At 37.6% G+C, this 12,602-nt stretch overlaps 1 protein-coding gene across 2 annotated transcripts; it reads right to left on the bottom strand.

The window, feature by feature from the left end:
• Positions 1-5: 5 nt before the first annotated feature.
• LOC106869184 (uncharacterized) lies at positions 6-12,312 on the bottom strand. Of its 2 annotated transcripts, XM_014914811.3 has the most exons (8): positions 12,157-12,312; positions 9,751-9,882; positions 9,222-9,426; positions 8,514-8,703; positions 7,495-7,543; positions 6,535-6,567; positions 4,617-4,819; positions 6-3,454 (listed from the first exon to the last, which is right to left on the bottom strand). In XM_014914811.3, the coding sequence occupies exons 1-8, from the start codon at positions 12,226-12,228 to the stop codon at positions 3,145-3,147; spliced, it is 1,194 nt and encodes a 397-aa protein (XP_014770297.2). In that variant the 5' UTR covers positions 12,229-12,312; the 3' UTR covers positions 6-3,144. The 2 variants fall into 2 exon arrangements, with proteins under 2 accessions (XP_014770297.2, XP_014770298.2); XM_014914812.3 differs by lacking the exon at positions 6,535-6,567.
• Between the last annotated feature and the right edge of the window lie 290 nt (positions 12,313-12,602).

Genomic DNA, 12,602 nt, shown 5'->3' on the forward strand with positions numbered 1-12,602 from the left:
AACAATTTGATGATGGGAATTTTATTTTACAATTTTTTACATTGTTATTTGCATTAAAAAGAATTTAAAAGAAAAATTAAATCTCTAAATATTTGAGACAAATCATTAATATAAATTATAATTTCGAACTTAATTAACCTTATCTAAAAATGAGATTAATTAATTAATAAAAAAACAGTAAAATTTTCTTAGGACACAAAATAGAAAAAAAAAAAAAAATCCAGATGATCTTCCTCGTTAAAGGTGATCAAAGCTAATTGGTCTCTTTGTATATTAACCATCAGCACACTGCATTTTCTCTAGAATTGTTTCCCCTGCCACTGCTCTGTTACTACAAGGGAGAAAACTCATATAGTGACATGATGCACTTACAATGTGCTAAAGGTTAATAAATGGCAGCAGTGGAACAAGCATCGAAATGATTTGGTCTCTTCTGCAGATTATTAAATATATATCATGGAACAGCAGTAGGACTAGCAGAAAAATATTTATAAATATAATATCAGGTAATGGGAAAATATATTTACCTGCTACACAGTAAAAAAGATACATCCATTTGTCCATGTTCTGAGAAAGAGCCATTTTATGGAATAAATTATTGTGCTCTTAAGAAAAATCTTGTGCTAACATGGAGTTTTGTCTTGTGAATCTTAATTTCTTTATTTGGTTGCCAATTTTCCAAAAAACATCAAAGAGAAAATGCATTTCATATTGAAGAACTCCATGCAAGATTTTCATGAATGCACACTTCCACAAAACAGGGGATGCCTGTAACAAAAATAATTCTAATTTTGGCACAAAGCCAGCAATTTTTAGGGGAGGGGGGTAGTTGATTACATTATGGCCAGTATTTCACTGGTATTTCATTTTATTGAGTCAGGAAGGATGACAGGCCGAGTCAACCTTGGTGGTATCTGAACACAGAATGTAAAAAGCTAGAAAAAAATGCTGCTGAACATTTCACCTTCTATGTTGATGATCCTGTTAGATTACCACCTTAATAAGAATTCTTTTTACTTCAGGCACAAGACCTGAAATTTTGTCAGAGAGGGGACTAATCAATTACATCAACCCCAGTGCTTTACCAGCATTTCATTTCATAAACCCTGAGACGATGACACGCAAAGCAGACCTCAGAACATTAAAAAAAACCCAGAAGAAATGCTAAGCATTTTGTCCAATGAGCTAATGGTTCCATCAGCTTGCCACCTTAATAATGATTCTTTCTATTATGAGCATAAGAGCTGAAATTTGGGAAGGAGAGCTAGCCAATTACAACACCCAACCTCCTCAGCGTTCAACTGGCACTATTTTATCGACTCCCACCAAAAGGACAAAATGCAAAATTGATCTTGGCAGCATTTGAACTGTGAAAGCAGAAGAAAAATACTGCTATCATTTTGTCCAGCATGTTAACAATGCTGCCAGCTGCCTCGATAGTTTAAATTTCAGCACAAGGCCAGTAAGAGGAGGATAGCCAATTACATTGATCCTAGTACTTGATTGGCACTATATTTCATTGACCCCCTACCAAAAAAATTAAAGGCAAAGTTGACCAAGGCATGATTCGAACTGAGAATGTAAGGCTGGGAGAAATGCACTAAGCATTTTGTCCTGCACACAAACAATTCTGCCAGCTTGCTGTTTTTTTTTTAATAATAATAATTATGGCTTCAAATTTTTGTATAATTCCAGAAATCCTGGTGGAGGGGTGAGGCGGGATCAAAGAGTTGATTATATCAACCCCAGTACTCTTACTGACCCTGAAATGATGAACGGCAAAGTCAATAATAATCCTTTTTACTATAGGTTATAAGGCCTGAAATTTTGAGGTAGGGGTCTGGTTGATTACATCAACCCCAGTGCTCAAACTGCTGCTTGTTTTATCAATGCTTTAACGACTCTGGCAATCTAACCATCCTCAATGCGCTGATAACGATAATAAAAATAAATAATTCATTCTATAAAAGGCAAAAGGCCCTAAAATTTTTTGAGAGGAGAGGGTTAGTTGATTACATCAACGTCAAAGTTCAGCTGGTACTTATTTTATTGACCCCGAAAGGATGAAAAGCAAAGTCAACCTTGGTGGAATTTGAACCTTGAGCTGAAGAAATGCCACGAAGCATTTTCTCTGGCACAGAAATAATTCTGTCAGTTCTTCCTTACCTTAATAATTATTTAAAAAATTTTGTCACTTGGGCAAACAATTTTTGAGGGGAGGGGGAAATCAATTATGTTGGCCCCAGTACTTCATTGGTACTTATTTTATTAACCGTGAAGGGATGAAAAGCAAAGTCAAACTTGGTGGAATTTGAACTTAGAATGCTGAGCTGAAAGAAATTCTGCCAAGCATTTTGCCAGGCACAGTAATAATTCTGTTAGTGCATTGCCTTAATAAAAAAAAAAGGGGAGGGGGACACGGGGCCAACAGTTTTGAGAGGCGAGAAAATCAATTGCATCAACCCTAGTACTTTGCTGGTATTAGTTTTTCTGACCCTAAAAAGATGAAAGGCAAAATCAACCTTGATGGAATTTGAACTCGGAACGTTAAGCCGGACAAACTGTTGCTAAGCATTTAGTCTGATGTGCTAAGAACTCTGCCAGCTCACCGCCTCCGTCACACTGATGATAATAATAAAAATAAATAATGCTGAGAGAAATTCATTGAAATATAAATTACAGAGAGGAGGGCTTTAAATAAATCATATCTCTCTGCCGAGGTACATGTATTGGACGTACAAACAAGAAGAAAAATGTACTCAATACATGCGACACAGTTTATTCATTTATACAAAAACTGAGGCTTCCTTTTGCTCCTACTTATGTGAATTTCTTCGGCAATGTTCCACAAAGACGGCCAGAGTAATAATAATAATAATAATAATAATAATGATAATAATAATAATAATGATACATGTGCAAAACTCTGAGTAAAGACAGAGTGGAGTCTCAACTTTAAATAAATGGATATATTTATATACATACACACAGATATACATACATATATATATATCTATATATTGATATATACACACACACATAACCATTCATATACATATAATACACACACACACATATTAGTCTATTAGTAATCGGCCTTGTTCAACCGAGGCAAGCAGGCAAGTAGACAGCAACTGAAATTTTTCACAATCCGTTCATATTGATGTCAGTTGGCATGAGATAGTCGTGCATGGCATACTTCCAGGTCCACAGCCGGGCAATCCGTTCAAACTCCTGTCGACCACTCACGTAAAGTCGACCAATTGTTGGTTCCATACAGACGTGGCAGTAAGGATCGGTCAACAAGGACTGGATGCTAATGAGAACTTTGGAAATAGTCAATGCCAGACTCCAGTTGTGGTGAATAGAATCAAGACCGATGTCTCCGTGACGACTGATGTTGGGATGGAATATTTTCGTGATAAAACGCACTTTTGGAGGTTTCATGGGGTAACTGGAAATAACAATTGGAGAAACACTAAGATATATTGACAATAGAGAGAGACACATACACACACATGCGATCATTTGTCTTATGTTCATTTTGCTGTCAGCATGGGTTAGATGAATACTTAGTATGGCTGCATGGTCGAGAAGTTTGCTTCCCAACTATGTGGTCTTCGATTCAGTTCCACTGTGTGGCATCTTGAGCAAGTGTTTTCTACTATATCCACAAGCTGACCAAAGCCTTGTAGATGGAAACTGGAAGAAACCTAGATGTCTGTGATGTTGAAGTAGAGCTCTTTGAAACTGAATGCAGGAGACTGCATGAAGAGGGGAGGAGATGTCGTCATCAACCCCTTGTGACTGTTGTTCAGGGTCACTTTTAGTGTCCTCAGTGACCTGTCAGCCATTTCCACTCCCATGAAAAACAATGTGCTGGAGCAGAGCAGGATGAATGTCCTGGATTAATGCCGTCATCACCTTCGATGGGTTGTCATAAGCAATAATACTTATTATTCACAATAGGAGCACTCCGTTGGTTACGACGATGAGGGTCCCAGCTGATACGATCAATGGAAGAGCTTGCTCATGAGATTGACGTGCAAGTGGCTGAGCACTCCACAGGCATGCGTACCCTTCACAAACATCTCAGGGGAGATTCAGCGTGACACAGAGTGTGATAGGGCTGGCCCCTTGAAATACAGGCACTTCTCATTTTTGCTAGCTGAGTGGACTGGAGCAATGTGAAATGAAGTGTCTTGCTCAAGAACACAACACGCCACCAGGAATTGAACTCGCAACCCTATGATTGCGAGCCGAATACCCTAACCATTAAGCCACACGCCTTCACAATATGTCTTATATAAATAACTATCTTTAAAAAAGTGATGGTCATGGTAGGAATACAGAGCATAGATCTACATGATCAGAACTGACTTGGGATTGACCTGGGGCTAAACAACAACAAAAAACAATTATAGCCACTCATTTTAATTACTATACTGTACATTAGATACTGTGGTCCCAGATATGCTTTGCCTGAATTAAAGATGGGATAGTCACAGTCGGAACGTCTTTGATCACAGATCCACATGGTCAGGAATAAACAACGGCATTCATTAAAAATCTGATACTATGATATAAAAGAATGTCCTAGAAATGTTTCAACTCACCTGTCTGGAATCTGTAGGTACAATAAGAACTGACCGCCTTCATATGGACTTCCCTGGGGTCCAGTGATTGAAGCCTGCCAATGGCAGCAGTTTTGGTCTAATGGTGTTGCTTGAATACCTTCAGGTGGGTCTGTCTTTAAGGTTTTCAATTCACTTCGTAATCTTCTGTGACGCCAGGAATTCTCTTTGATAGGAGGTGTGCTCTGCAGATTAAAAAGAAAATCAAAATAAGCAACAGGATATCAAGTAGTAATGCAGTATGACCGCTTCAAGTGGCTCCATTTAAGTGAACAATGCAATCATTACATCAAGATAGCTCTGCATTTAAATTGATGTAATGCTTGCATTGTTCAATTAAATGGCGCCACCTGAAACAGTCGTACTGCATCACTACTTGATATCCTGTTGCTTATTTTGAATATATTCACCTTACTTCAAGCTATGCGGATAGTATCAGACTCATATTCACCTTCTTGCACCTTGAAGATAAGCCCTGACACATCATCATCACCACCATCTTTTCTCTTTCCAACCAGGGTACCCATGTGTCTCTTCTTCAGAATCAGCAAGACACCTGTCTCTGCCCCTCAATTATACTTTAAGCTCTCATCACCTGGCATAAAGCCACTTCCCTTGGCTCTACTGCAGTGAATTTGTCTTTAGAAGTTAAAATATGTTACAAAACATATTTTAACTAATCTAAAGTTTGTTAATTTTGATTATGTTACTGACACAAGGCATGTGACCAGCTAAGTCACACACTAAACACACATACAATTAGTGCTTGTATGTCATCACCATCCTGACTTTTAGCTGTCATTTTCGATGTCACCATCAGAAGGAGGTATCTACAACATTGTTTCATTCCAATTGTCTTGAAGCTTTTCTTATCCTTTGCCAGTTTGAACAAATACACAACTACCTGTTTTTATATATAATACATACAAAGATGGGGAATTAGTCACCGATTACAGAAGACGAACACAGCTAAGATGATGATGACAAAAATGAGGAATAAGCAGTAAGTGATTACTAAAGAATTAGTGACAAAAAGAGTAGCGCACAGGTTCCCGAAAAACGGGATCCTAGTAGTCTGATTTGGGGACAAGACCTTTGAAGGTTGTACATAAGCAGCTAGGTACTGAAGCCTGTGAAAAGGTCTTTAATGGTATATAACTGAGTATTCAGATAGAATTAATGCTGGGAGGTGGAGTAAGTGATGGCTTAGTGGTTAGGACTTGATGTGAGTAAAGAAGTTAAGGGAACATACTCTTGGGGGTAATAAAGAATCCTTCTTCCTCTTTATATGAAAAGACTGTGCTTGTGTGTATGTGTGTGTGTATACAAATATATATCATCATCCTCATTTAACGTCCGTCCATCCATCTGACGGACGGACAGACGTATGTATAAGGCTTTTGGCTGTTGCCATATTGGGTTACTCAGAAATATTTGAATAAACTCAAATCCACACACAGACACATACACACATAAATACACTTTTCATATAGAGGAGGAAGAGTGTCTTCTGATAAACATGGTGAATGGGAAGCAAATAAAATGATGGTGAAGTGTATGCAGGTTGAAACCCTGAGTTCAAATCCCAACAAAGTCAAATTTACATTTCATGCTGTCAAGGGTCACCACTAGAGCAGAGTGGACAGCATTAGAGACAGAATGGGAATGGAATCAGATTTGGTTTAGACCAGTTCCACTCCTGCTGTCAGATGTTAAAGCGCTGAAGAAAATAATGAGCTTGTTTGTGAACAAAATTAGCGAATCATTAATTAGCAAAGACAAAAACAAAAATAAACCCAAAGTCAATAAGTTTGAAAACTGAGCTGTTTAAAAACACATGTCAGGGAACTGGTTAGCATGTGTTATGTAAGAAAGCATGGAAGCTAACAGATGTACTTACTGTGTTACATATGGACCATGCTGGTTTAGAAACCTGCCAGGTACAAATGAAAACTAAAAGTTATGTCTCATAGACACAAACATGGCTGGCTGGTTAAGAAGTTAAGCTGATTACCCCCTCCCCACCCATAATCAATTGGTATTTATTTTATTGACCCTAAAAAAGATGAAAGGTAAAGTCAACCCTAGAGGAATTTGAGCTCTGAATGCAAAGATGGACGAAATGTTGCTAAGAATTCTGCCCAGCGTGCTTTATGATTCTGTCACCTTGCCGCCTTAAAAAGGAAATAAACATTGATATAACTATCACCACCGCAACTTCAGCTCCTCTCCATTAATTCTCTAAATGCTCTTCAAACACCCAGGCTTTGTCTTTCCCATCTTGTTCCCTTTATTGGGTCTTATTTCTCAGGGTAAAGGCTAAAGACCCCCTTTGGTTATAAATGACCATAAGATTTCACCTAGAAAGTTCCTCTCTGAGGTACAAGTCCAAGCAAGTCTGTTTACTGCAGACCAGCCCCCCCCCCCCCTGCACACCAAGGGAAAGGCAAAGGCTGATATATAGCATGGCACTAGAGATGTTGCAACTCATTTCTACAGATGAGTGAACTGGAGCAATGTGAAATAAAGTGTCTTGCTCAAGAACAAAACAGCCCGGTCCAGGAATCGAACTCACTACCACATGATTGTGAGCCTGATGCTCTAACCACTGAGTCATGTGCCTTCAGGCTCAGCAGTATGCTCAAGTATGTCATTGCTAAACTTTAACCTTAACTCTTCCTCACCCATATCCAAACTGAAGATCAAGCACATTATCTCTCACAAGTGTGGGATGTGAGTAGGGGAGACAACTTTAAACATCATTAGGGAACTGTGCCAAACTTCTTCGGCCACATAACAGAAAAATGAAATAAAATAAAATAAAATATATATATTATATAAAACAAGGAGTTTCGGTTACCTGAAGCATCATACTTTCCAAACAATAACGGCATGGCGAACTCTCTAGTCTGTAAAGGAGAAAAAATGATAAACCAAGATGACTAAGCTAAACGAAAATACATTCTGGTACATAATTATCCAATGACACACACACCAAAGAACCACAGTCGTCATTCACAAGCGTGAATGACTTTGTGGTTTGTGATCATGCTTTTCTTAATTGTTTTTAGGTTCCTATGTAGATGTGAGAAGACACAGGACTGTTTCTTGGTCCTCCCACCCCTTGATGTGTTTCAGTGGAAAACCAAGCATGTGACAGTTGGAGGGAAAGAGAGGGCCACGCCAACACTAGGCTGGATGCCCTTCATCGCTCAACCTTCACCTGTTTCCATGCAAGGTAAATATTTCACCCTGGCCAGACACGTTTCCATAAAAAACTGGCAACAAAAGACACCACTTATATGATGGTGACACTCATTTACAACTACCATGCCATATCAATACAAAGAAGCACACACATATGATGGGCTTCTTTTCCGTTTCCATCTACTAAACCCACTCACAAGGCTTTAGTTGGCCTGACATTACAACAGAAGACGCTTGCCCCATGTGCCATGGAGTAGGACTGAAGCTGAAACCATATGGTGGGGAAAGCAAACTTTACAACCACACCTGAGCCTACCTGGTATATTACATACAGGAATACTACTCCCGTTTTAAAGACAAGGTAAAATTTGAAAGTAATTTAGCTGCTAAGTTTAGAAGATCAAATGACCAAGCAGGGACTTAGTCAAGGGATTAGAATGTACCCAGGCTGTTACACTGTACCTTGCCTACAATTATCACAACATACCACTGTGTGTTGTATGGTAAGAGCACATGATCAGTGGAACAACAGACCTTCAAATCCTATCTAGTCACTGAAACCAACTACCCCTGTGTATAACATATCTTCTGACATCAGGTTCCACAACAGAGAAGTTTTTGTAAAACATTAAAAAAAATTACAAGATTTATATTGATTTCAAGAATACTCACAGTTTCGAATATATCGTTTTCCAACACTTCACTTTGTAATACGGTCGGAAAAGAGGCCAACGCAGGCTAATGAAATGCTTCCACTGGGTTTGTGTTGTTTCTGCATCGAGGATCTGCCACCATCTCGAACATACATTCCCGGCCATCCATCGTGAGATATCATCGAGGTGACGGAAAACTACCAGTAATACTGTGTAAAGATGAACAGATAAATAAATGACAGACAGAGGAAGCTACCAGTAACAGTAGTAGGTAAATAGAGACAATGTAGAACAAACTGCCAATAATGGTGTGTAGAGATGAGAGAGAGGAAACTCGTAGTAATAGTGAGCTGACAGTTCTGTTCTATTCTGGACCCACCCACCTTATGAAACACAGCGCAGCTTTGCCCTTTGACCTTCCACTTCGTCATTGTCGTCGCACCCATCTTCAGCACAACTACGTCTTTCTTTCTGGGTGGAATCTTGTTTTAATGTAAGGCCACCTAGCTATATAAAGTGTCTCTTTGTGTGTAGAAATGTCTGCATATTTTAATAACAAGGCTACCACCAAGCAAGCAAGCACAACCTAGTTGTGCCCGTCACTCTCGAATTTTATAATCCCCGTCTGTAATTAATTCTCCATTTATATAACCTAATGTTGGTGTCAAAAGGGTTAAGAGAGATGATGGAGAAATCACTGAGTGCTAAAGGGTTGAGAATTTGGTACCTTCAGGTGGCAGAGAGTCTACAAGACCTTCAGGAATAGATTCTTTGTCAGTGTCGCGAGCAATAGTCAGAGAAGTAATTCTTTCGGTTAGTTTGTCCATTTTGTGAGAATGGGATTTCACTACGTGAGTTCTTTTATCTTTCTGAGTGTAGAAATCAGCTGCGGCATCTGGTTCTTCATTGCCAGAATCATCTGAATCGGCTTTCTGGAAGTAAAAAAAAAAAATTTTTTTAAATAAAAAAAAATCACTGAAAAAATTTACAAACAAATTATTGTTTAGCTCTTAATTGTTTGTTTTTTTTTATACGCTACTTCCCATGAGTTATTCTTGCTTCACCCCCAACACCTGCATCAGAGGTCATGTGAAGATTCAGAAGCTTTCTTTCCTCCTCTTACATAGCCATAAAAAAAAACCCTACCAAAAACAGAGGTTGAAATAACGTTTTGGATTTGATTTCTTGAGGGTATCCCCACCTCCTCTACATTGGCCCCCTCCAAGAAATAGAGAAAATGGAGAATTTCTACTTACTTCTGTGTAGACTTGTTGTTCATCTTCATCTTTGTTGATGTCATAAGAGAACAGGAATAAATGGCATGTTCCACATATAGGCTGTCCAAAGTTGTTGCTATAGAACCCACTGCACATGGAACAGGTGGGGTACTGAAAGGAAGGCAAGGAGAAAAAGAAAAAGAGAAACATTTTGTGTCAAGTTCATCATCATCATCATCATGATTATAATTAAATAATAATAGAAACTCCCCCCCCCCCCCCATATATACAATCTTTATTTGTGGATGAATAATACTACCAATAGTTTTATTTGGAAAAAAATCTCCGCAATTTTCAAGTGAGTCACTTAAAAATTGTGGAGACTCTTTCCACATGAAACCAATTTTCACAAGCTTCATGCAACTGAAAAAGAGTTAATCACTGAAAGGGATCACAAATGACCCTTGTTATTTCTAGTATGAAAATAGTAAGTAGGGTGAAATTTGAAGGTGATTTGGCTGCTATTTCTACAGGCTGACCAACCATACAGAGGTTTCATAATAATAACACCATTTAACAAACAGTCACCCCAATTAACAACGTGGCTTGTCTGTCGAATACAAATACCAAACATTACTAACATTCTTCTTTAAAGACAGCATTTAGTAAAGATTTTATCTTTTATCTTTTATTTGTTTCAGTTATTACATTGTGGCCATGCTGGAGCACTGCCCTGAAGAACTTCTAGTCAAATGAATTGACCCCAGGATTTATTTCTTTAGCAGACCATTTTGTTATGAGGATGTAAACACACCAACACCAGTTGTCAAGTGGTGGTGGGAGACAGACACACACACACATATGATGGGCTTCTTTCAGTTTCCATCTACCAAATCCACTCAAACATTTGGTCAACCCAAGTCTATAGCAGAAGACACTTGCCCAAAGTGCCAAACAGTGGAACTGAACCTGGGAGGCAAAGCTCTTGCCATACAGCTAAACATTGGGTGTTTAGCCCCAGGCTGGCTCTGATCCAACAGACCTATAATGAAAGGCATTCCAGCTATGACCATCCAATCTTTTTCTTCAGTAATTATATATTCAGGACAACATGTTCCAAATGTGACCTCCGATAACACATTTTTTTTTTTGCCCCTGAAGACAGAAAAGTATGCGTTGATGGAGAATTGTCTGCTATTTTTAGCAAGTTTAGTGATTACAGGGGACCCTGTGTCATAAGGATCAATAAACTGCTAAAACGTCTTTGATCATAGGTTGGTGTGATATTCGTTGTATGTTCCCACTTAGAAACCTAGCAGAATAGCAATCTAAGGTGAAGTACTCAATACATAACGTAGAGTGAATATATTCTGATAAAAAAATGACTCTTCACTTGACAAACACAAGTCTTGTAAAAGATTTTGGGTGATCTGTATATTTGTACACACAGAGCCATATACATATATACATACATACATATATATATATATATATATATATATATATAGGTGACTCTTTACACAAAATCAAAGAAAACGTTATGGAAAAATACAGCACTACATGCATAATAATGCACGCAAACATGGACATGTTTTTTTACTATCTAAAACGAAGTCCGTATCTAGAGCGATAGTTTTGATAAACAAACAATATTTTTATACACAATTTACGACTATTAAAAACTACGCAAATGAATAATGTGTGTGTGTTGTTTAACCGTAGGTCAACCGTGTCGAGTATCGTCAAATGCATGACAGTCCATGTTTTTAATTGTATCAATGGAATGTTACTTTACAATGGGTCTTTCTCAGTTTAGGACGATAGGGTACGTGGAATAAAGAAATTTGGCTGCTATTATCTGTCGGACGAGCAACCACTTGGTAGAAGCTCATCCGCTTATGCGTGTGTGTTGTGTGTGTGCGTGTGTGTGTATATATATATATATATAAAAGAAGCCTACATATATATATATATGTGCGTATATATGCACACACATATACATACATACTCGCTATGTTGTTCTCGATAGTACTAGATTACAAGGAAAAACTACAAAAGAGGACGTTAATAAATTAATTGGGTTTTACTATAAACTTAAAACGTAGAAAACCTCTTTCATAAGTATGTTTATATATATGCATAATATATATACATAAGCGATCTGCAGAAAGATCGCCAATACATATATACGCATATATGTATTTGGTCTATGTGTGTGTAAACTAACATTAATTGTGCGGATGGAAATTATTCAATTAACGAGAAACATCCATAAAAAAACATCGACAAAAACCAAAATAACAATTAAAGAATTTTGAAAAACCTCCCCAAATGAAGCAAGCATTTTAGATGAAACAGCAAAAAGCCCGACCACAAATCTCTACAAGGCTTGACAGAGTGTATAATGTAGCAAGGATAGATATATAATGTTGCTAGAGACATTACCTCGGGTTCTAGAAATTCCCAAACATCGACATGGAACTTTAAACTCATTTTACAAAACCCGACAGCAGTCATGTCGAGGCGTCACCACGAGACTTGTTCGAAAATAAAGATATAAACTCTTAATCTGTCATTCGTACTTTTTTGATCCAAAACAAGAACACAAAATTGTCTTATAATTAAATTATGTATTTATAAGGAGGATATTTTTTAAATAATGGAATTTTTTAATTTTGTTGTAAAATAACTACATTTTTTAATAGTTATATTTTTATTTCTGATTATATATTTTGATATTCAAACATTTTTAATTTATATATATATATATATATATATATATATATATATATGTGTGTGTGTGTGTGTGTGTGTGTGTGTGTGTGTGTGTGTGTGTGTGTGTGTGTCATACATCTAATTTTTGGGGGAGTGGTTAGTAGAAATTTTAATTA

The sequence above is a fragment of the Octopus bimaculoides genome, chromosome 20 (assembly GCF_046866305.1).
Source record: "Octopus bimaculoides isolate indiv1 chromosome 20, ASM4686630v1, whole genome shotgun sequence".
Lineage (NCBI taxonomy): Eukaryota > Metazoa > Mollusca > Cephalopoda > Octopoda > Octopodidae > Octopus > Octopus bimaculoides.

Coding starts and splice junctions, on each gene's coding strand:
- LOC106869184 (XM_014914811.3), bottom strand. CDS start 12,228: ATGACTGCTGTCGGGTTTTGTAAAATGAGTTTAAAGTTCCATGTCGAT. Junction 9,427..9,750: donor AACAACAAGTCTACACAGAA/GTAAGTAGAAAT, acceptor TTTTACTTCCAG/AAAGCCGATTCAGATGATTC. Junction 7,544..8,513: donor AAAACGATATATTCGAAACT/GTGAGTATTCTT, acceptor TCTCCTTTACAG/ACTAGAGAGTTCGCCATGCC.